At 63.7% G+C, this 23,126-nt stretch overlaps 1 protein-coding gene across 8 annotated transcripts in view; it reads left to right on the forward strand.

Moving 5' to 3' along the window:
* Positions 1 to 13,538, forward strand: part of INTS1 (integrator complex subunit 1) — a 36,078-nt gene extending 22,540 nt beyond the window's left edge. For 4 of the 8 annotated variants that reach the window (XM_037814028.1, XM_037814030.1, XM_037814029.1 and 1 more), the window contains exons 28-48: positions 41 to 187; positions 629 to 727; positions 946 to 1,070; positions 2,206 to 2,460; positions 3,145 to 3,304; positions 3,600 to 3,740; positions 4,170 to 4,350; positions 4,440 to 4,560; positions 5,377 to 5,507; positions 6,414 to 6,501; positions 6,608 to 6,834; positions 7,031 to 7,154; positions 8,800 to 8,933; positions 9,358 to 9,550; positions 10,007 to 10,134; positions 10,448 to 10,560; positions 11,544 to 11,657; positions 12,541 to 12,611; positions 12,846 to 12,937; positions 13,043 to 13,152; positions 13,289 to 13,538. In XM_037814028.1, the coding sequence (XP_037669956.1) occupies positions 41 to 187; positions 629 to 727; positions 946 to 1,070; positions 2,206 to 2,460; positions 3,145 to 3,304; positions 3,600 to 3,740; positions 4,170 to 4,350; positions 4,440 to 4,560; positions 5,377 to 5,507; positions 6,414 to 6,501; positions 6,608 to 6,834; positions 7,031 to 7,154; positions 8,800 to 8,933; positions 9,358 to 9,550; positions 10,007 to 10,134; positions 10,448 to 10,560; positions 11,544 to 11,657; positions 12,541 to 12,611; positions 12,846 to 12,937; positions 13,043 to 13,152; positions 13,289 to 13,404 (2,870 nt within the window). In that variant the 3' untranslated portion in view covers positions 13,405 to 13,538. Of the gene's footprint in view, positions 1 to 40; positions 188 to 628; positions 728 to 945; positions 1,071 to 2,205; positions 2,461 to 3,144; positions 3,305 to 3,599; positions 3,741 to 4,169; positions 4,351 to 4,439; positions 4,561 to 5,376; positions 5,508 to 6,413; positions 6,502 to 6,607; positions 6,835 to 7,030; positions 7,155 to 7,313; positions 7,496 to 8,799; positions 8,934 to 9,357; positions 9,551 to 10,006; positions 10,135 to 10,447; positions 10,561 to 11,543; positions 11,658 to 12,540; positions 12,612 to 12,791; positions 12,938 to 13,042; positions 13,153 to 13,288 lie in introns of those variants that run through there. The other 4 variants (XM_037814032.1, XM_037814035.1, XM_037814036.1 and 1 more) reach the window with 4 other exon arrangements.
* The last annotated feature ends 9,588 nt before the right edge of the window (positions 13,539 to 23,126 follow it).

Here is a 23,126-nt window from a genome sequence, read left to right on the forward strand (position 1 = left end):
CATAGGGTGGTCCCCGTGCCGAGGCAGGTGTCACTTCCAGCCCTGCAGGACCTGGAGCCCCAGCAGCTGCTGCTCTTCGTGCAGTCCTTCGGCATCCCCGTCTCCAGCATGAGCAAGCTCCTCCAGTACCTGGACCAGGCCGTGGCCCACGACCCCCAGACCCTGGAGCAGAATATCATGGACAAGAGTAAGGGCCATGGAGCCGCCGGTCGGTGGCCCCCAACTGAGCGTCCCCAGGTGCCTGGTGTGGCTGGGTCCGTGAGGCTGGGGGCCCTTGGCGGCGCGGTCAAGGAGCTGAGGCTGGGCGGGCAGGCAGAGAAAGAAAGGGCAACTGGCAAGGGCTGGAGCCAAGCTGGGGTCCCGCTCCCTCCTTATGTAGTTGCCAACCCCCCAGGCATCCAGGGCCCCCACGGGCCTCGTGGGGAGTCTGGAGGGAGTGTGGGGAAATGTCGCGATGCTCCCGGAGCCTTTGCTGAGAGGTCTTGTAGCTCAGCTTCTGGAGTCTTATGGAAACTTGGCCAACTCTGCTGGAGCCTTCGTGTGAGTGTCCCAGCTCAGATTTCCTGGGGAACGGGATGCAATTCCTTCTGCTCAGGCCCTGAGGCTGAGCCCGAGCTGCTTGTTTCAGATTACATGGCTCACCTGGTGGAGGTGCAGCATGAGAGAGGCGCTTCTGGAGGCCAGACTTTCCACTCCCTGCTGACGGCCTCCCTGCCCCCCCGGCGAGGTACCGCCCCGTCCCCTGACCCCAGAGCAGAGCGCAGGGCCCTGTCCGACTGAGCGGAAGCCCTGCAGCTGCTTCCCTCAACTTCCGCCTTCTGGCCGGTGTCCAAACTCCCACGGAGGGCCGTCCTGTGGGCCCCCCAGCCTGAACAAGGCCCTGGACCTTCTGGGGTGGCCACACGGCAAGCACACCCCCTCAACGGCTGTCCCCCTTCTGTGCAGACAGTACAGAAGCCCCAAAGCCAAAGAGCAGCCCGGAGCATCCCACGGGCCACGGGAGGATCCGTGCTGGGACCCAGATCCGGGCGCTCGGCCCCGAGGACGACCTGGCCAGCGTGGTCCTGCAGGTACTGGCCCGGGGCCGGGAGGGCCTCTTCTCCCAGGAGCCGGTGCCCAAGAGGAGGTGGAGCCGGGCCGCCTGGGCGCAGGCCCCGGCTTCTCTTCCAAGATGAGCCTCCCGGGACCAGCACTCTGCCCTCCGTGCCTCAGTTCCCACAGCGGGGAGCTGGGGTAGTGGTAGTGTCCCCTCGGGTTTGCTGTGGGGGGAGAACGAGCTGAGACACGTCGAGGGTCGAGAGCAGTGTCTGGCATGCGGCGATCAGCTTCTCCGGACACTGCTTTGGCCTAACGTGCTATGGCACGCGCCCTCTGCTTGGTTTGAAAGAAACGAGCATGCCAGCCTCGTTCTCACCCCCACGCCCAGCCCTCCCTCACACAGGTTCTGGGGGGCTCTCTGATATCTTTATTGAGGTTTGATTCACGTAGTCTATGATTCACCTGTTTAAGGTGTGCAATTCCATGGTTTTATGTGTCCCAAAGTTGTCGACCATCAGCGCAATCAATTTTAAAGTATCTGTCACCCCCAAAAGAACCCCGCCCTCATCAGTGGTCACTGCCCGCTCCCACCCCCCAGCCTGCTCTCTCTCTCTCTGGACTGGCCCTTCTGGACATTTCCTAGCAAGGGGCTGCCGACAGGTGGTCTTTGTGCACACTCATGTCCCTGGCCAAGCACCCAGAGCAGCCACCCACACACCCTCCCCCTCTCCTGTGCCGCCTGCCTGGTCCAGCACCCGTGTGCAGCGTTCGCGTACACGTGCCCCAACCCTCCCACCTTGCTCAGACCGTGTTTGCAGAGGGGCGAAGCCGCTGCTCACACACCCTGCTGTGCGTCCTGCGCGGGGAGGCGGGTTTGCAGGGCCACGCGGACCGCCTGGCTGAGCCCTAGGGGGTCTCCTCCCTGGATGGGGAAGTGTGCAAGCCTGGAGCATGCCAGGGCCAGTGGGCACCAGGCACCTTTGTCCTCCTGGATGCCTGCTGCCCGCAGGTCACCAGGTGACGGGGTCTCTTGCGACTCCTCAGCACGGGCCCCCAAGGAGTCTGTCATGGGCTACAAATGGGCAGGGACTTCGCCAGAGGGGTGGCCAGGGGTTCAGCCTTCTCAGCCACTCTGCCCTTCCCTGACTGCCCTTGGTTCTGTTCCAGATCTTTCCGCTGAACCCCGACCCCCGGTGGCAGAATGCAAACCCCCGCCCCATCGCCCTGGCATTGCAGCAGGCCCTGGGCCAGGAGCTGGCCCGCGTGCGCCAGGGGGACCCTGAGGTGACGGGCATCACAGTCCGGCTCCTGCAGGCCTTGGCCACTCTGCTGACCTCCTCCCACGGCGGGGCCCTGGCCATGGCCATGCACCGGAGCCACGTCCTTGCCTGCCCGCTGCTGCGCCAGCTCTGCCAGTACCAGGTGGGTCAGCGTGCTGGGCTTCTGGCTGCTGCTGTCAGGCTCCCCTCAGCACCGAGTCCTGCAGGGGTGCGAGCTGGGGCACCGGGTCCCAGGCTGCTGGGTGCGGGGGACGTGTAGCCCTGGCTGGGGGGTGTCCTTTGTTGCAAGGTTTCCCCAGCCCTTCCTTGGCTGCCACCAGACCGGGGCTCCTCAGCTGCCCCACCTCTGGGGGCCTCGGCTTCTTAGTTGCCAAAGGAAGAAAGGAAATTTGCTCTCAGGGAGCTGGGGGAGTTCCCAACTTCTCATGGACGTTTGCAAGAAAGATTAAAGGAGTGATGTGGTTTTCACTCCTACAGCCACCAGCTAAATTTGGTAATTGGCAGGTTGTCATATTTCTCTTGTCTGCCCACATTTCCGTGTGGAGGGTTCTGCTCGTGTGTCCATGTCCATTTCTTTCCCCCAGGCCGTGGGGAAATAAGCTGCCGGCAGCAGGCCAGCTGCCCGGCCAAGAGGCTGTGAGGGCCTCTGCATGTCCTGTGCCCATCCCAAGGCTGAACGAGCCGGCGGGTGCTGTTGGTGCTGCCTCTGTAGTCATAAGAGGGGCCCGGGTGGCAGAGCAGCTCCCCCTGGCCTGGCCTCTGGGCTAGAGCTGGTGCTGCCGTGCACTGGAGGGCACCCAGCGCCTGCTGCTGCTTGTCCCCACAGCGCTGCGTGCCCCAGGACGCCAGCTTCTCATCGTTGTTCCTCAAAGTACTCATGCAGCTGCTGCAGTGGCTGGACAGCCCGGCCATGGGGGACGGGCCCCTCCAGGCCCAGCTCAAGCTGTTTGCCGCCCAGTTCTCAGCCAGGCGCAGGATCAGCGACGGTGAGGGAGGCTGCAGAGTGTGCGGGAGGGTTGGCCCTGGACTGGCACGGCGGGGCCCCTGCGGGCTCTGCCTTCTGGGCTCCACCAGGGAGGGCGGCTACCTTGTCAGCACGCTGGGGTGCCAGGCACCGGAGCTGCCTCAGCGCGGACATGGCTCAGTGGTTGGGGAAAGCCCATGTGGCCAGCGGGGAGTGTCCCCCGTGTCCACGATTCAGAGAGGAATTTCCTCTAGGGGCTTCCTGGCCAGACGCGGGGTGGGGGCTCCCGGGGCTTCTCACCTGCTCCCGTCCTGCAGTGCGCACCGGCTTCCTGCACCTGGCGGAGGCCCTGGCCTTCCGCCGTGACTCGGAGGTCGTCCGCTCCACGGTCCGGGCCCTCATTGCCACCCTGCAGTCTGGGGAGAAGTGCAGCGTGGAGCCCGAGCTCATGGGCAAAGGTGCGTCAGCCCGTGGGGGCTGTGGCCTGGATATGGCAGTGCCCACGCCGTCTCCAGGAGGGGCTGGGCAGAAGCGTCCCCTCCGGAAGCCCTTCCCACCGCTCCTCTATCCCAGGCAGGGCCCTGCCCCTGCCCTGTGCCACCACTGCCCACCTGGGCCTCTGCTGCTGGGGCCCCTGGTGGCGGCTGTCTACCACCCACACAGCAGGCCGCCCCCCGTGCAGACCGTGGCCCCCACACCACCCCTCTACCCGCCTCCCCTCGTAAGGCCTCATGGGCTGGGCTGGGGCCCTTGGAGCAGCAGGAGCCGCACGGCCACAAGCGGTTTGAAGAAGGCCCCCTGTCTGGGGTCTGGCAGTCTGTGGCCCCTGCCTCTGTCCCTCCAGGCAGGGTGGGTGCAGAGCCGCCATGCCTGCTCTCCCCCCGCAGTCCTCCAAGGCTTGATCGAGGTGCAGTCGCCCTTCCTGGAGGAACTGCTGACCGTGCTCTTCTCGGCCACTGCGGGTGCTGGCCCCAGGCCCCCTGCTGCACGGCCCATCGTGGTGGTCAGCTCCCTGCTGCTGCAGGACCAGGAGGAGCCCCCTGGGAAGCAGGAAGGGGATGGCTGCAGGTGAGCTGCAGGAGGGTGGGTGGCAGCCATCCCGGGCCCTGTGGCTTGCCGGCTCCTCTCTGACCCTACTCACCCCGCCACCCCTTCAGCCTGGAAACCGTGCGGCTGGGCCCGTCCTCAGGGCTTCTCGTCGACTGGCTGGAGATGCTGGACCCTGAGGTGATCGGCAGCTGCCCAGACCTGCAGCAGAGGCTCTTGTTCTGGAACAAGGTGGAGTGGGCTTGGCCCTGGGGTGGCCTGCATCTCCCACGGGGAAGGGGGTCAGGCTCACTGGCCGTGGCCTGGTGAGGAAGCCCGGCCTACTCCCAGGCAAGCCCCTCGTGCTGGCTGTGGCAGCTGTCTCTAGAGAGGAGTGGGGTCCTTTTGCCCCTGGTCCCGGTGGGGCCCCAGGCCTGGGTCTTATCAGCCAGTGATAAGTGAACCAAGCCAGTCACCATGATAGTGCAGGGCGGGCGAGTAGGGAGGGGCCGAGAGGGGGCCACGTCTTCCCTAGGAGACAGGAAGTGCCGTTGTGGGCAGAGGAGAGAAGCAGGGCCTTTGAGTGTTACCCAAGTGGGGCTGACGCATCACGGGCAAGGCTGTGCCGGCTCCTTTCTGCAGATCAGCCCCCTTTGCTCTGTGTGTAGAGAAAGCTCTGGAGACAGTGAGGCAGGTGGTGCCAAACGAACTGCCTTCGTTCCATCTGGGTCCCCGTGGGGGCTCCCAGGCTTTGTTCTGAGGGGGCAGCATGAGCTGGGGGGCTGTCTGCAGAACTGCCCACAAGCAGAGGGGCATCCTCCTTGTCAGTTCTGTCCAGCTGTCCCCAGATGTGCTCAGTCACGCCGTCATGCACGTGACCCGCTGAGCCTCTGCCCTGTGCCGAGCCCAGGCTGGGGCCACAGAGGGGACTCGGGCACCTGGGTGGACATGGGCTTCGTTCCGCTGCCTTCCGTGAGGTGCAAGTGGAGTGCTGTCGGCCGAGCTTGTTTGACAGGGGCAGGTGGGTAGCTGCCCCGTGGGCCCACCCTGCACTTTTCTCCTCCCCAGGGCAGGGGCCACGGTGGCGCCCAAGTGCCGTCTTTCCGTCCCTACCTCCTGGCCCTCCTCACGCACCAGTCCAACTGGGCCACACTGCACCAGTGCATCCGCATCCTGCTCTGCAAGAGCCGGGAGCAGAGGTGAGTGCCCGTCCCACCCCCGGGCAGTGGCCGCGGTGCCCCGGGGGAGATGGAGCTGAGCTCAGGCCTCCTTAGCATTGGGGACCCTGGGGCATCACCTCCAGCTCCTCTGCCCCTTCCCAAAGAAGGGTACCCCACTTCCTCAGGGGAGGCCCTTTTTGCTCAAGTGGACCCCAGCCCTGGCCCTGAGAGGAGGTCCGGCAGGGTCCCAGCTTCCCCAGGCCCTGTCAGCCCCAGCACATCTAGGAAGGTGCCACCCACACCAGGGCCCCACGGTGGGTACCTGTTGCTTCTTAGGAGTATAAGGATGCCCGCTTGGTCCCCACAGCCTGGGCCTGGGCACTTTGGCCTCACTGGGGGCCGCGGGTCCCTTCCCCACCTGCCACACGCACGCAAACCCCAGGACCCGGGGGAGCAGCACACCTCCCTCCGTCCCCATGACCCGGCTTTAGCCTCAGCCTGCCTGGGGCAGGTCAGTATAGCTGGTCCGTGGTGCACTGTGGGGTGCCGGATAGGGGCTCCCCTGCAGGCGCTTCCACATTTGGCTGCGTTGGGTTCTCAGGAGCTTGGGTATGTGGGGCTGAGGCTGGCTTCCTGTGTGTACAGCCGAGCGATCCGGGGTCAGGTGTGCCGAGCAGCCCAAGGACACACAGCTCGTGGACATGCGGGTGGGGGAAGCCCGAGGCCTCTGCCTGGATTGGGGCCCTCAGGGCCTGGCACTGCTGCCAGGGTGTCCGCGGAAGGAAGAGAGGAGTCTTCACCCAAGGACAGCCTTGGCCCATGTTCTCTGGGATTTTTCTTCCCAGTGTCTCTGCTTGGCGTCTTCCATAGCCACGGGCATCTCTCTGTGCCTAGAAACTGAGACCAGTTTACCTTGTATGTTCAGAAATCTTTGTTTCCTTCCAGGTTCGATCCTTCTGCCTCTTTGGATTTCCTCTGGGCCTGTATCCATGTCCCTCGGATCTGGCAGGGCAGGGACCAGCGGACCCCTCAGGCAGGTCTTTGGCACGTAGCCCCTCGAGAGTGGGCGTGCGCGCGCCTGTGGTCAGGGGTGTGGGGATGCCCGGTCCTGGGTCTGACTGGCTGGGACCCCCTTCCAGAAGCGGCGGGAGGAGCTCGTGCTCCGGGTCCAGACCCCAGAGCTCCTCAGCCTGGTGGAGCTGATCCTGGCCGAGGCGGAGGCCAGAAGCCAGGAGGCAGACGAGGCCTCCTGCAGCCCCATCCAGGCCCGCCTGCCCCTGCTGCTCAGCTGCTGCCACGGAAACGACGAGAGCATCCAGAAGGTGGCGGAGTACCTGACGGGCTGCATCCAGCAGCGGGGGGACAGGTGAGGATGCCACGCCACCCCCTCCCTGCGGGGGTGCCCGCACGCGTCCCTCAGCCGTGGGCCCGCAGGGTGACTTGGGGCTCTGGTCCGCAGGAAGGGGTGCCCAGGGTGGGGAGTGGTGGGGAGCAGCCCTTCCGTCCCTGCCCAGGGCCTCCTTTGGCTCCTGTCTGGCTGACCCCGGGCCTGGCTCTTCCAGTGTGGTGGGCAGGCGCTGCCGAGACCTGCTCCTGCAGCTGTACCTGCAGCGGCCAGAGCTCCGGGTGCCCGTGCCTGAGATCTTGCTGTGCAGCGAGGGGGCCCCCAGCAGCAGTGTCTGCAAGGTGAGAGGGCGGGGGGCGGTGCCCCTCTGTGAGCCACACACCCGCCATTCCCCGATGGCCCAGGCAGGCACGACCACCCTGCCCGGGTTGTTGCTTGGCTCCCATCACTGGCTTTGGAAGTAGAAACCCCCATAGGCAGTGGAGACACGCATTTCTCAGGTTTAAGGGGAGAAAGGAAAGCTGGCGAGAAGCTGTGGTGTACCTGCCTGCTCTCCTTTTCGTCCTCCCGAGAGGGCGGGCGCCCCTCCTGCTCTGAAGTCGCCTTTCTTCCTTGAAGAACTCGTCAGCCACGAGGGGTTCAGAGAAGGTGTCCCCCAACCGTTTTGTTTTTTTTTTTAACAGCTTTACTGAAGTAAAACTGATGAACAATCAACTGCGTGTATTTACAGGTCCCTCGTGCCCCTTTTCTCCCTCCCCACCCCCAGGCAACCCCTGTCCTGCCTTCCATCCCCGTAGCTGTATACAAACAGTGGCCCTACGTGTGCTCTTTTCCGTCTGGCTTCCTTCACGCGGCATCACTGTTTTGACTTCCACCCGTCACTGCAGACCTGAGTGGTTCCTGCCTTCCTTTTTGTTGCTGAGTGCTGTTCCTGTCTCGATGGTCCCTATTCCACTCACCTGTGACAGACGTGGGTGTTTCCAGTTCCAGCCTGGGACGCCCCCGGCCCCCGTGAGCCCCGGTGTGAAGCCTGGGTGTGGCCGTGGGCGTCTGCGGGGCCGGGCCCCCTGCCCTCACGCCACCCTGCCCTCGGCGCACCTGCAGCCTGCCCTGCGGGTTTGGTTTCCTGGCTGCTTAAGCAAAGTGCCAAGGAATGGGGTGGCTTAAACAGTGGGACTTTATTAGGTTACGGTTTTGAGGCTAAAGGAGAGTCCAGATCAAGGCATCATGAAGGCGATGCTTTCTGCCCAGGACTGAGGTGTCCTGGGTCTGCTGCCGGCCGCCTTGGTCCTTTGTCATATGACAGACAAAGCACACGGCAGCCTCTCCTGGGCGATCCTTCTCTTCTGGGTCCCCTTCCAGCGTCCTGTTTCCTGCGTGTTTCTCTCTCTCTCTCTCTCTCTCTGTTTGAATTTCATTTTGTTGCGAGGACTCCAGTGCTAGGGTTAGACTCGTCCTGCTTGAGCTGGGCCACACCTTAGCTGAAGGTCCTGTCTGTAGTCAGTTCACACCCACTGGAACGGTTTAAATTTAAGAACCCATTTTTGGGGGATGCATACAACATCAAACCACCACACCTGTGCCTTTCATTGCAACAGAAAGAAGCTGATTTTTTTTTTTTTTTTTTTTTTACCGTGTTCCTTCTGTATTTACACAACTGAAGTCACACTTTATATATGATTTTGTTATTTTTTCCCACTCATCATACCGTGTGGCACACAGCACAGAGAGCTTTTGATTACCCTAGAGAAGATGACTCAAGTTACTGCTTGTTGGAGACGCATGGAAACTTGGCTATGGCCCATTTGGTCTCCAGAAGCTCCCAGACAAGCATTAAAGGAGCTGGGGTTGTGCTGAGTGGCCACACCGGGTCCTGGGGGACAGGGCTCTGGCCCCAGATACCTGCCCATGCACCTTGTTGAGCCTCATCTGGCAGCCCGTTGGGGGACAGGGCAGCCCCAGGCCTGACCACTGCCCTCCTCTCAGCTGGACGGCCTCATTCACCGCTTCATCACCCTCCTCGCCGACACCAGTGACTCCCGAGCATCCGAGAGCCGTGTGGCGGATGCCAACATGGCGTGCCGGAAGCTGGCCGCGGCCCACCCCATCCTGCTGCTGAGGTACCACCACCCCCAGCCTGCCTGGGCGTCTTCCGGCCTTGCCCCTTGGGATTCCAGGGGCAGAGCTCAGCCAGCAGGGCTCCAGGCTCACACACCCCAGCTCCCCCTAAGCCGGGTGGGTCTGTGGGGGGCTTCAAGTACCGTCCTCCCCCTCAAGACTTTAGTTCAGGAGAGATTTCTGCAGCTGAATGTTGATCTGTGGGAACTCAGAGTCTCAGCCCGGGCGAGAGGCCCCTGCAGGACCACTGGGGACTTGAGGCGTCTGCAGGCCGAGCTCAGCCGCTGAGGCCCCGGAGGGTGGTGGCCCGGCGGCTGGGGGAGGAAGCCGCACAGGGCAGTGCCCTGGGCAGAGTCCAGCCTCGGGGCTCTCCAGCGGCGGGGAGCCCTGCGGGGGTGCGACCCACAGCGCCCGTGCTGCCCGCAGGCACCTGCCCGTCCTCGCGGCTCTGCTTCACGGGAGGACGCACCTCAGCTTCCAGGAGTTCTGCCGGCAGAGCCACCTGGCCTTCTTCCTGCGCGCGCTGGGGCTCCTGGGGCTGCTGCAGCCGCCGCTGTTCCGCGCCGAGCACCAGGGGCCGCTGTGGGACTGCCTGCGCGCCTTCGTCCGCGTGCTGCTGGTGGGTGCCCCTCCACGCGGCCGCCCCTTCCCGGGGTCTCTGCCTTTGGAGCCCTCTCTGCTGGGGCTCCCGTCACCCCTCTGCGGAGCCAGAGCCCCTCGGCCTGTCACGGGCGGGGCAGGGTGCCTGTCCAGAAGCTCTCCCCGCTTTCCCCTGCCCAGGACCCTCCCGCCCCAGGGATCCCTCCGTGTTCCTGCGGCAGCAGTGTTCTGAAGGCTTCCCCTGTCCTCACAGTCGGAATCCAGTGCTGCCCGCTCCGCCTGTGCTCAGCCGTGTGTGTCCCGTCTCGTTCCGAGCAGTCGGCCTCAGCACAGCGCTGTGGTGTCGCACGTGTCCAGGGCCTCTTGGCAGGCTCTCCGGTGGAAGTGAACCCACGGCCGGCCTGGGACATGCCAGGCCTTTGCTTTAGCACAAAGCGTCCTGACAGCAGGGTGTTGCCTGTCTTCTCCTTCTCAGAATTACCGGAAGTCCTTCCGCCACCTTGCTCCCTTCATCAGCAGGTTCGTGCAGTTCATCCACAGGTACATCACCTGCAATGCCCCCGCGGCCGTCGCCTTCCTGCAGAGGCACGCGGACCCGCTCCAGTGAGTGCCAGCCACCGCGGCTCCCAGCAGCCTCGCTCTCTCCGGCCAGGGGGTCCGTGTCCACGGGCGGGTCTGGGGGCTCCTGTGGAGGCGGGGAGGTTGGCAGGACAGCTATGGGCAGATGTGCCCGTGGCCGATAGACGGTACACGTTTCGGGCCACACTGGAACACTGCAAGCTGACTCCCCTCGTAGTGCTTTGCCCTGCTCCACTCCGGTGTTCCTCCTTCCCGTCCCCTCAGCGGGGTGCTCTGTACCCAGCCTCCAATCTGCCAGCAGCACTCAGCAGGTGACGATGGCATCCCCTCCCCACAGCGACCTGTGCTTCGACAACAGCGACCTGGTGGTGCTGAAGTCCCTCCTGGCAGGGCTGAGCCTCCCCAGTAGGAGCGGCGCGGCCGGCCGAGGCCTGGACGAGGAAGGCGAGGGTGAGCCTGGGGCCAAGGCTCGGGAGCCGCTTCCCATGGGGTCCTGGGACCTGGGTCTCCCCACAGCATCCCGGTGCAGGAGGGTCCTCGGCACTCTCGGGGCCTTGCTGGTTCACTCTCCTGAAGCGTTGGCATGTGCTGGGCCCGCTTCATCAGCTGCCCACCCCAGGAGGTCAGGCACTCTGGCCGCAGTCAGTTCCCAGTACCACAGCCCACCTCCCAGCTCGCACAGGACCTCCACCGGAGCCTGCCTGCCTGCCGGGTGGGCACACAACCTTGGCGCCCTGGTCCCAGCCCACACTTTTTGTCCCCCTGGGTGACACTGCACACCCTGCACCCGGGGCCACAGCATGTCCGTGAGCCTGGCGCGGACTCGGCCGTCAGCCAGCACATAGCTGGTGGGTAAACTAGTGAAGGACGTGCAGGCTGCAGCTTGTTTGCAGGACTGTTGGCAGCTGTTCTGCCCCGAGTTTACCAGGTTGTTTGTTCTGAGCACGGGTCTCTGTCGGCACGTGGACGCACTCAGCCCCGCTGCCTGGCACATAGATGTATTACCGAGCTCTTGGAGTATGGCAGGCCATAGCCAACGTCCTGCCTTTGAGGGATCTTCTGAAGGGGAGAAGGGAAAAGAAACAAACTCACCAATGGTTGTTGGGAAACGATGAACGTCATGAAGCAAACAGGACCACTGAGAGCTGCTGGGCGGGAGGAGCCCGCGTGCTGAGGCAGCCCGGAGGCCCCACTCCCTCGCTGCACTAGTGGGCCCAGGGCATCCACCCCCTATTCTGAAGGAGGCCGTGCTCCGGGGGGTGCCTGGGAGGGACAGCCTCAGTCTCACGGATGGACACGGCTCTCTTGGCATTTCCCATCTCGCTCTTGCTCCTGTTCAGCTGTTTCTTTATGCCAGGCCCTCGGGGAGCAGGAGCCAGGCCTGGGCAGGGCGGGGTCTCGCGCCCTCGGTGATGCCCCACTCTCTCTTCCAGACGAGAACTCGGCCGGCTCTCTGCCACTGGTCAGCGTCTCCCTCTTCACCCCCCTGACCGCAGCTGAGATGGCGCCCTACATGAGGAGGCTTTCCCGGGGCCAGGCTGTCGAGGGTGAGTTATTCCAGGCTCTGGCGTTACTGTGAGGCCCCAGGCAGCAGCCGTCCAGGCTGGACTTTAGGGGCACGTGGAAGCAAGTGTGCTCCCAGAGGCCGTGGGAGAGGACTGGGCTATTTCCATAGGGTGGGGCGGTGCCCTCGGGGAGGGGTGCTTCACCTGCTGTTTTCCTGGGTATCCAGACAAAGCAGAGTACCATGGGAGCCTGGAGGGGCCAGGGCTCGGAGGAGCCAGAGCAGGTGGGCAGGCAGGTCTCCTTGGAAGGAGGCGCCAAGGCTGTGTGGCCAGGCGGGCCCTGGCTGTGGGGAAGCTCCTGGCAGCAGCATCCAGAGCCCCCAGGGGTGCCGTGGGCAGTCACGTCCTCCCCACTGGAGACCCCGGGCTGCATGACTTTGGGGCTGCCAGTGACAGTACTCTGAAGGGTTGGTAAAATGTGAGCCCTGGGTTCCCCTCAGAGCTCTTAAAGCGGGGTCTCAGGGGCAGGAGTGTGTGCCTGCTTGCACGCGTCTCCGGGGATGGGTGTGCACTTCCATGAACCTCTCAGGCGGCCAGGCCCTTAGAGCTGGACGTCTGGTCTGGCAGATGGGGGCAGTCACGTGACTTTCTGGTGTTTTCTGTCCACTGAGGAGGGTGCAGAAGGGGTCAGCGTTCTGGGGTCCCAAGTGTGCATGGAGAGCCGCGCCCAGGACTCCCCTGATGGCCCAGGCGCTCTGCCCCGCCTCACAGAGTGACCGCTGGAGAGCCTGCCGCTGTGGTCATGGGCCTGGGTCCCGTCACAGCGAGTGCTCGTCCCCTCCTGCCACTCGGGTCTCTGGGGTGGGGGTAAGAGGTGGGCTCCTGACCCTGCAGCAGGGTCTCCTCAGCCTGCCCTGCCGTCTAGATCTGCTGGAGGTCCTCAGCGACATTGATGAGATGTCCCGGCGGAGACCTGAGGTCCTCGGTTTCTTCTCGGTGAGCGGGAAGGACTGTGGGAGGTGGGGGCACGGGAGAGCCCTGCCGCCCATCTGCTCTCACCTCCTGGTGCGTGAGGCCTTGTGCCTGGGCGCTCAGGGAGGGCCTCCGCGGGGAGTTCTGTGCCTTGTCCCCGGCTGGCCTGGGGGCAACTCACAGACGGGTGGGTGCCTCCAACAGCAGAGCCCCCAGTTGTGGGGCTGGAGGACCTGACGGGGTGGCCTCTCCCGCCAGACCAACTTACAGAGGCTGATGAGCTCGGCTGAGGAGTCCTGCCGCAGCCTGGCCTTCAGCCTGGCCCTGCGCTCCGTCCAGCACAACCCCAGGTGAGCCGGGGGCGGCCCTGCTGACCGTGGGCACACTCTCCCGGAGCGGCCTGGGCCGTCTCAGCTCTAGGCAGAGGTGCCCACCCAGACGCATGGCCTTTTCAGCATTGCCGCCGACTTCTTGCCCACCTTCATGTCCTGCCTGGGCAGCCGGGACTTTGAGGTGATGCAGACAGCTCTGAAGAACCTGCCCGAGTACACCCTTCTCTGCCAGGGTGAGTCCGCCAGCAGGCCTCCTGCTCTGCTTCTGGGGCTGTGGCACCACTGGGGCCACCCCTCTTCCTGCGAAAGTGACCCGTGGGCAGGGCAGCTTGGGGTGCAACCTGCAAAGTGTGCCCGTCTCGCCCGCAGAGCACGCAGCCACGCTGCTGCACCGGGCCTTCCTGGTGGGCGTGTACGGCCAGGTGGACACCAGTGCCCAGATCTCCGAGGCCCTGAAGATCCTCCACATGGAGGCCGCGCTGTGAGCCTGGTCCTAGTGAAGTGGGTCCCACCCTGGGGCACTGGGCAGCTTCGAGTGGAGGGTGCCCTGCTGCAGGGCCACGTGGCATGAGCTGCTGTTCATCTCCCTTGACAATGAAGTCTCATGTGGTCCCCGAGAGCCGGCTGTTTTCGTGTCCTGTGTGGCGTCACCTGGCCCTGGCCTTGGCTGCCCTCCCAGCCCAGAGCAGCTGCTCTCCTTCCCACTCAGGAACCTTGGGGGCCTGCTGGAGGCTTCCGGAACCTCAGGTGGGCACCTCTGGGTGGGCGCTGTGCCTTGGCTTCTGGGCGCAGGGTCCATGCTAGGGTCTGAGGATGGGGTCGAGGTCCCCTCCCCTTGGACAGAGAGTGTCCTGTGCCCCACCCTCACCTGCCTCCCCTCAGATGGGACAAGAAGACAGCAGGGAGCCGGGGGGTCGGCCACTCCTGAACAGAGGATGCCTGGCAGGAGCCAGGCCTTGGGGTGCGTTTAGCAAGTGGGCAGCCCCTCAGGGTCCAGTAGGTGACCGTTCACTGCCCGGAGGATGGTGGGACCCGAGAGCCCCTGGTGGGGTGGGGCTGATTGCTGGGGTGGGGGGAGGAGACTGCGGCAGCAGCCGGACTGCTCCTGTAGCCCCCTCCCCACCCACAGCAGTCAGAGCAGCTGCCAGTGCCACCCGTACCTGGGGGGAGGGGTGCAGTGTGCATGGGGCTCTGTGTCAGGGTGTCAGCCCCCCGTGGGTTCCAGGACACATGGCCCTAGAAGTTGGCCTGGGGTCCCTGCTTGGGTCACCCCTGAGCCACTTGGGGGCTGCAGAGAAGCCCACCCTGGTCTGCAGGTCACAGGCAGAACTGCAGGCTGGGCCTGGGGACCGGACAGTGTCCTGCTGTGGGGGCGAGTGTCCTCGGCGAGGGTCGTGGGCCTGGCCCAGGCTGCAGCTAGGCAGCAGGGCCTCGGCCCGTTCTGGTTTCACTCCTCACCCCTGACCTGTGACCTCCCCTTTATCTTTGGGGTCAAGCTGTCCCCACCCGATTCCGTCCAGACGACCTTTATGACCCGTCCTCCAAAATTGGCCCCAGCGTCAGCCATGGGTCCGAGGGGTTCTGCCCATGGGCGCTGGGGAGCCCCTGCTCCCAGGGCCCCTCCTCAGAGGGTTCCACCCCAGTCACCCTGACAGTCCTGTTGGGGGTGGGGCTGCCCAGGATGCTGGGTTTAAGGAAAACCTGGGCCTTCCAAATTCCCAGAAGCCTTCCAAGGGAGGGCAGGGTGAGCATTAGAGCCTGAAGGTTCCCAGGGGTCCTGCCCTCTGGGCACAGGGCCAGGGAGCCCAAGGCTCGAGGCCCAGCAGAGCCCTTCCCACTGTGGGCGCCGTGTGCATGAGGACCTGGGGCTGCTGTCTTACTCCCTGGGGTCCCTCTTGGGGGACCGTGGGCCCCGTGCCAGCCTGCCCTCCTCGGGCCTGCACCCCCCAGCCCCAGCCACTCAGGGAGGCCCCTCATCTGCGGGTGCACCCCCCTCCCGTGGGGTCTGCAGCACATCCTGGAGGGCCAAGGCCTGGGGTGGGAGGGAACGCTCCTGCCGCGGCCTTTCTCGACAGTGCCTCTCAACCCCGCGCATCCTGCAGTCAAGTAGCATCTCCAGGAAACTCCAGGGCCCTGCTCCAGCACGGCCTCATTTCTCAGCTTCTCCATCTCGTTACCCACCGTTCTTTGGCTGCACTGGGGGGCACGTGGCCCTGGGTTAGAAACCCCACCCCCTCATGGGACTGGTGAGGCCCAGAGAAGAGCAGAGCTCCCCAGGCTGCCTGGAATGCCAGGCAAGGGGCTGGGAGACCCTCCAACCCACAGCCCAGCGCCTCCTCTCAACCTGCCGGGAATTCCCAAGTCCAGAAATCCCCCTTTGCATCCCAGCTTCTTACGCAAGACCAGGTTTGGGCAACAGCCATTGGGACATTCCTGAGCCAGACACATCAGGCCCAGAGCCCCAGCCACACACCTGGCACCCCAAGCCTGAACGGGGGACTTGGCCCCACAGAGCAGAGGGCAGTTTGGGCGCTGAAGGCTCAGGAGCCCCAGTTGGAACCTTCTGGCTCCCAGCCCTTCTCTCCGGCTCTCCCCTCCCTGTGCTCCCAGCCGTCCCGGGCCTTGGCAGAGCTGCCCACCTCTGGCATCCCCCGGCCCAGCTGGTTGGTCCCTGCCTAGGACTCCAGCAGCCCCTGGTCTCTGCGTGTCACTGTGAGGCGGGGTGGGTCAGCGGCTGCTGAGCAGGTCGGGGGGAACGAGGCCTTCCTGGGCAGGAAGCCCCTACTGGGAGGGTGGGGGGCTGCAGTGAGGCCTCATGGCTGCTGTCCATTCTCCAGCGGGGACTCCACAGAGGTGACCCACAGCCTCGGGGGCCCCGCAGCCCCGAGCAAGGACACAGCTTGCTGGGGAGTGGGGGACGAGGGGACAGGGCAGGGCTGAGCCAGCCGGAGGCCGAGCCACGGGGCACTGGAAGTGACCAGGCAGCCGACACCCCTTCAGTGGGGGGGCTGCAGCCAAACCCGCCGGCCAGGCAGCGGGTCACAGGGCCACAGCAGGGGCCTGCTGCGGGGAGCACCTGGCTCGGCAGCCACTGCAGTGAAAGGTCTTGGGGCCCTGCTGACCTAAGCCAGCACAAGGACCCGGGCAGATCCGGAGTCGGTGCCAGGGATGCTGGGTGTGGGTGTGACTGCGAGAGCACAGGGCATTGGAAGGGTAGTTCTAGGACACCAGGGGCTGGGGTCGGTGAGTTGCAATGGAAAGCATGTAGTGAGCTCCCCGTCACCAGCTTCAGGGCTGCCAGGAGTCCTGCCCCAGGCCCCCAGGCCACATCATCTGAGAGGGACGGCCCAGTGAGGCCCTGCGGGCTCCAAGGACAGTGCTGCTCGCCCTGCAGCTGGCATGTGGCCTCTGGCCAGTCCCTGGCTTCCCCTGCCCCTGGGGAGGGGCGCATCCAGGTGAGGTGTCGCCGTGAGGATGGGCTCACCTGCCTCCTCCCACCTCCTCACGGAAGCCTTCAGCTTCATGTCTAGTCCTGGGAGGGAGGGGCTGGACCACTGCCACCTGGCCGAGAGGCGTTGGAGCCTGGGGTCCCCCACTCACTGGGCTCCCACCCTGGACTGTTCTAAGGCCACCTAGAGAGAGGGGGCTGCAGGGTGGGAGCTACCTAGGTGGTCCCGGGAGCTCAGGACCCCCTCCGCACCCCACCCCAGCTTCCTTCCTCAGACAACTCAGAACTCTGACCCAGTTCCGGCCAGGCCGAGGGCAGGGTGATGTCAGGCGTCCCGGCAGTTGAGGGTGCGCTTTGAGGCCTCCCTGTACCCAGAGACTGCCCACCCTTCCCCTCCCTGGGGAGGTGACCCATCAGGAAAGCTCTGGGGAGGGCAGGCGGACAGAGCAAGAAAACCCAGTTCTCCCAGGTGCTGAGACTCTCAAGGGGCTCCTTCCCAGTGCCAGGCCCAGCCTGGGGCACTGGCAGCCCCAGCTCTGCCTGGGGGAGCCAGGAGGGCTACCAGGAGAAGGTGGCATGGTGAGTGGGTCTTGAAGTATGAATAGGAGTTTTCCGGGTGAGCTCATTGACTTGTTGCTGGGGTCGCAGGACTGGGTGCTCCACCACCCTTCTCTGCCACCCTGTAGATGGGGTGAGGAGCCCACACCTGGGTTCTCCCAGTGGGTCCCTCCTGAGGTAGCTGGACCTGGGGGGGCACTGTGGGCCATGGTGGGGAGCAAGGGGCCTGGCACATGGGGGCTCGTGGGTGTGTGTCCAGTGAGGGATCCAGTCCCAGCCCCTCCCAGGTGAGAGACCAGGGTCCTGAGGGGGAGGGGCTGGGGAGGCGGCACCGTGCCCCCAGCCACCGGGAGGCCAAGTGGAAACCCCACAGCCACTGGGGAGAGCTTGGGCTGCAGCTCCTCCCAGCTGAGTCCTCCCACCCTGAATCTCCGCCTGGGCTCCTGCCCTCCCCGGACTCCTCCCGTGCTCCCTTCGAGCCCTGGGCAGCCTCCTTTGAGCCTCTGCCGCCAGTCCTGGGTGCTCAGCCCTGGAGGCGCAGATGCAGACCCACTCTGGCTGTGACCTTGGGCAGGTCGCGGCACCCCAAGCCCACGTCCTCACCCGTCAAAGAGCACAAATCGTGCCTGCCCTCACCCCACCCCATGCCGTCCCATGCAGCCTTGTGCTGTGGGTGTGAGCGCGGTGGACATGCAGGACGTGCTCAGGGGCCCAGTCGTCAGTGCCTGCCCGGAGAGGCGCTGTGATGGCCAAGGTCACGCAGCCGGGCCGACCACGGGGCCCTGCCCTGAGCCCCGTGCTGTTTACAGCCGTGCCCCATTACAAGGGATGCCTTTAAGTGGTGTGAGGGGGATTAATGATGTATTTATAACACATCGTCGGGGTAGCTGAAAATGATCTATAAATGCGTGGTAAATGTTTTATAATGTTTTTGTAACCCGTTATAAATGATAAATGATAAATGGCAGCCTACAGATGCCAGATCAAATATTTATGACACATTGTGCGCCACGTTGGGCCGCTGCAGTTCGGGGAAGCCATTAATAATAAAGCGAATGGAAATGCAAAAGTTGCCGACATGCCCGGCAAAGCCATTTATAATGAAATGTAAAATCTGGCTGCTGGAGATGAGCCTCTGGCCCCAAACAGAGCACTGGTCACTTCCTCCCGGAGCGTGGGGAGGGGCGGGCTCGGTCAGCGAGAGTGTGTACTACCCGTCGCCTGGCATGGAAATACGCTATTAATATATCCATGGCGGCGTGCGTTAACCAGACCGAGCTAATTAACGGCGGCCCCCTCAAACGGGGTGTCCCTGCCTCCAGGCTCCCCTCCGTGCCGGAGCCCTCTGCTGTCTGCGCCTTGGGGATCGGGAGGGGGCACCCCGTGGAAGCTCCGACTGGGAAGCCAGTGTGACAGGCTGGCATCCGCTCCGGGCCCCCTGCCCCTTCCCCCCACTCGGCGTCTGCCTCCACCTCCCCGGTCGCCCCTGCGGCCTGGGCCCCGACCCCAGCTGGGGAGAGGGAGCCCATCCTACAACAGAGGTGGAAGTCCCGGGGCAGACCGGGGTCTGAGCAGACCTGGGTCCCTGGGGGTGAGCGGGGCTCCCCTATTACACCCCATGGAACACTAGCTTGGTGGGGTGCTCCCGAGCCCCTGGGGAGAGTCAGGCGCACACTGGGGTCAGAGGCTCTGGGGAGACCTGGGAAATGCCATGCTGGGGGGCACCCCTTGCTCAGTTCCTTCTCTTGCCCCTCTCCTTTCCCTCTACCCTGTGTCCCCTCTTTCCTGACACCCTAGCACTGCCAGGCCTGCTGGGTTTGGACATGGGACCACCGTACTGTACTAGCTCAGGCCAGTTGGAGGGTCTGTGGACCCACCCGGCCCTTCCAGGGGGTGCTGCCCCAGCCTCCACCACCTGCCTCCACCCCAGTACCCAGTTGTCTCCGGAAGCTGCCCTGCCAGCTGGAGCTGGCTTTTGGGTTAAAGTTACTGGGACGTTGGACCCTGGCCCTCTCTGTGTCCTCCTGGGGTAGGGCCCTCCGTCATGGTGGAAGGGCTCGGGATGGGTGCTGTTGTAGCTGGAAGCTGGCAGGGAAATCGAGATCAGCTGGCCTGGGGTCCTGGCCCAGCTGGGCACAGCCTGCTCCTTGACCCCTCACCCACATCAGGCAGGCATCTCGAATCCCTGTTCTTCCTGCCTGGTCCGGAGTCTCCTCTCTGAACGTCCGATTCTTTGTCTGCACGATGGGTGCAGTCATGTCCACTTTTAAAGAGCAGCTGTGAGCATCAAATGAGAAAGTAGGTACGAAAATCAGCCTGGTGGGACCCCATGCCTCTCTGTTCCGGTTTGCTTTTGCTGCTGTTACGCAAAATACCAGAAACAGATTGGCTTTTATAAAGAGGAGTTTATTTGGTTACAAAGTTAAGGCTGAAGGCCATGAAAATGTCCAAATTAAGGCATCAACACAAGTATACCTTCGCAGAAGGAAGGCCAGTGGCATCCGGAAAACTCTGTTAGCTGGGAAGGCACGTGGCTGGTGTCTGCTTGCTCTCAGGTTGCATTTCAAAATGGTGTTCTCCCAGGACGTTTCTCTCTAGGCGTCTAGGGGTGTTCTCTTAGTTTCTCCCAGGCTAACTCTGGAATAGCAAAAGTCTACTTTCAATGGCCATCTTCAAAATGTCACTCTCAGCTGCTCTAAGGTGTGCCTGTTTGTGAGCTCTTTATAAGATGCCAGCGATTAAATCAAGACCCACCCTGAATGGACGGGGCCACACTTCCATGGAAACATTCAATCAAAAGGTTCCAACCTAATCAACACTAATACTTCTGCCCCCACAAGACGGCATTTTGGGGGATGTAATACATCCTGAGGGGCACACTCCCCAACCTTGTCTCCTATTGCCCCCTGATCCCCCTGGGGTGCAGCTCCAGTGCCTCCAGGCCTTTCTTCATTCCTCAGATGCTTGCTTGAGCCTTTACTCTTGCCGCAGGGCCTTTGAACGTGCTATTCCTCCTTCTGGAATGTTCTTCCTTTCTCTCTTGGACCAGCTAATTCCCACTTATCCTCTTATCTGTCCTATTGTTCCTTCCTCAGGGAAACCATCCTCTTCTGGAGGAAGACGAGGACCCTGCTTGGCAGTATCGTGGCCCTGTGCTTGCAGCACTTGTCAGGGCAGTTTTGCTCTCTCGCACGCGCACGCGTGTGTGTGTCAGTCAGCGTAGAGCACTGGCTGCTGTGACAAACAGATGTCCCCGGGCTCACGGTGCCCCAGCCCCTCACCCTCCAGGGCCCCCCGGCGCTCAGGGGAGATGGACAGTGCCGTTCTGCTGCCCACGTTCCCTGGCCAGGACTCGGCCACAGGCCTGCAGCGGCAAGGGCAGCTGGAAGAGGGGTGTGGCTGTGTGCTCGGGAGAGGACGGGTGGGCTTTGATGCCCACGTGAGGCTGTGAGCCCCGTGGGTGGGGGCTGAGCCACGCAACAAGCATTGATTGGGCACCTGCTGTGTACCTGGCACTTTCCTGGGTGCTGAGGATGCAGCAGGGAGGAGCGCAGACAAGACCCCCAGCAGGGGTGCCAGTGTGGGGAAGGTGGGGGTCCCAGGCAGGGAGGTTGGGTCAGGAGGGAAGGGTCCATGTGGACTTTGCACAGGGGGTGGCTGCTCGTGCTTCCATTTCCAAGCTTCGTGTTGAGAATAGACTGTAGGGCACAAAGCAGAAGTGGGGAGAGCCTTAGAAGTTTGCTATAGAAATCAGGCGAGAGAAAGCGGCTTGGACCAGGCGGCCACCGTGGAGATGGGGAGCATGGTTGGGTTCAGGACGGATCCCAAAGGTCGAGATAGAGGATTTCCCGATGGACCAGATTTGGAGAAGGGGAGAAGGAGGGGAGGTAGGGAGCTCTCCCGGGTTGTGGCCCAAGTCCCTGGAAGGGTGTCGTCACCTGAACCCTCACGGGCGCGGCTGTGGAGGACGGGGTTGATTCTGGCAGGGGGTCAGAGGGTCAATTTTGGAGCAGTTGAGTGTGAGGGGTTGGGACACCCAGATAAAGGAGCCTGGGCGCACAACTGAGAATCGTCAGCCCCAGTGCAGCACGTGGTGCTGGAAGATTGGAGATCGCCACGCCGGGGAGCAACCGAGGGGAGAAGAGGCCACGGGGTGGGTGGGGGCAGGAGGGGGAGCAGCCAGAGGGGTGAGGGCATGGAGAGTGGGGGACCCGGGAAGCCATAAGCAGAGGAGCGGCTGCACTGGGCTGGGGGCCCTGTGAGCCTCCCCTCCAACGCTGCGGAGGCCAGAGCCTGGGCCCAGCCCTCCTGCCCATAGTCTTGTCAGCAGACAGTGGTGTGCGTTGTGCACTGCACCATCCCAGGGGCCCCGATCACCTGCCGTCCAAATAAGGGTCCTGCCAAGGCCATGCAGCCCGCACTCCGTGAGTGCCTCCCCTGCTCCCGCAGCTCATCTTCACCTGCCCCCCGCCTTGCCCCGGCTCCTGACGAGGCTGCCCGCGGTCCCTCTTCCTGCCCCTAAAAGCCACTCTCAGTGACCGAGGCAGGCACCAGTCGGCGAGGGCATTTTCGCACCCGTGGGGCTGAGTGCGGAGAGGCTGGTGGGGGGGCCCAGGGGGTGGTGTTGCACTTTACTGTTGGCACGCTTGTTTGCTTATTATCTTAAACTTTTTATTTTGAAATACTTTCAAATCTACAGGACAGTTGCAAAACTAATGCAAACCCCGTACAGAGAATTCCAGCACACCTCCACCCACCAGACATCCAGATCCGCCAATTTTAACATTTTGCCAACTTTGCCGAATAATTCTAGAGCTTTATCCATTATTCATTCATTCTGTCTATCCATTCTATCTATCCATCCATCTCTCCATCCGTGTATCCATTCATCCACCCGTCCATCTGTCTGTCCATCTATCCACCCATCCCCTCTCCTTCCATCTGGCATTGAGCATCTATGTTCTCCACGCCATGCGCCTTGAACACGTAATACTTTATTTTGTACTGTAAAGTCCTTGAGGGTGAGCAAACCAGGTAGAAGGGCTTTCCGCTTTCCTCTGGCCTGCCGCGGTTTCTCTTCCTGCAGTAAACACGTACTGCTCTGCCTGTGGGGCGCTGTCACACGGGTCCCGGGATCTCCCTCCCGGGCAGTCTCAGGCTCAGGGACCTTTCTCGAGTCCGGGGTCCGCATGGCTCCCCGAGGCGCTCGCCCTGATCCCCAGCCCTGGACCCAGCCGTGGGCACCCGACCCTGCCTTGACTGAGCGCCTGCTGTGTGCCTGCTCGTGGTGGCCCTCGGTGGGTGGGGGCGATGAGGAAATGGGGGCCGGGGGAGGGGAGCTGCTGCGGAGGTCACGCGGGGCAGGGGCTTCACCCGGCGGCCGGCGGCCTGAGCGATTTGAACCCGACCGCAGCGATCGCCTCAGCACCGGGCCGGGAAGCAGGAAGCTGGCCGGCGGGCAGAGGGTGCATGGCGAGGAGGGGGCGCCCGGGGAGGGGCGGCAGGAGGCAGCAGCCTCGGTTTACCCCGAGACGGCTCTGCCTGCACTGGATGCACAGAAGGAGGAGGCTCCGGTCTGACGGGGGAGGCCCCGATACAGAGGCACGAAACAGCCCTCGGGGTGAGGGAGCTGGGATGCATGGAGAAGCAGAGTAGGGGGACCCCGGGGTGGGCCCTGAAGGGTGAGTGGAGTGGCTGAGGGCAGGGTCAGCAGACAGGCTGCAGGCTGAACTGTGTCCCCCAAAAAGACAGGTCCAACCCCTCGCCCCAGCCCCATGACGGTGACACAGAGGAGCAGGGCAGAGGCTCTGTGGGGAGGAGGGGTGCATGGGGGCTGCCCCCGCAGAGGGCGCAGCCGGGGGGTGCGGGCGGCTGGTGGGGTGTAAGCAGTGGCGGCGAGCATGGCTGGACTTCGCTCGGAGGGCACCAGGGAGGCGGCCGAGGAGGGGAAGGGCTTGGTCCGAGTGGCTTTCTAGAAGGATCCCGTGGGCTCTGGTGGCTGGAGGAGCGGGAGGCAGCAGTGGTCTGGCGAGGGGATGGTGGTAGAGGGTGGTGGGCGGGTCAGAGGGGACCCTGAGGGGAGCAGGGTGGAGGGCAGGACCAGGCCGTGGGACATCGGTGGCCCTGGATGCCGCCCCCCAGGTCACCGTCACTGGTGAGGCTGTGAGGCGCCTGTCGGGGGGAGCAGGGTGGGGTCCCAGC

Source organism: Choloepus didactylus, chromosome 21, assembly GCF_015220235.1.
Source record: "Choloepus didactylus isolate mChoDid1 chromosome 21, mChoDid1.pri, whole genome shotgun sequence".
NCBI lineage: Eukaryota > Metazoa > Chordata > Mammalia > Pilosa > Megalonychidae > Choloepus > Choloepus didactylus.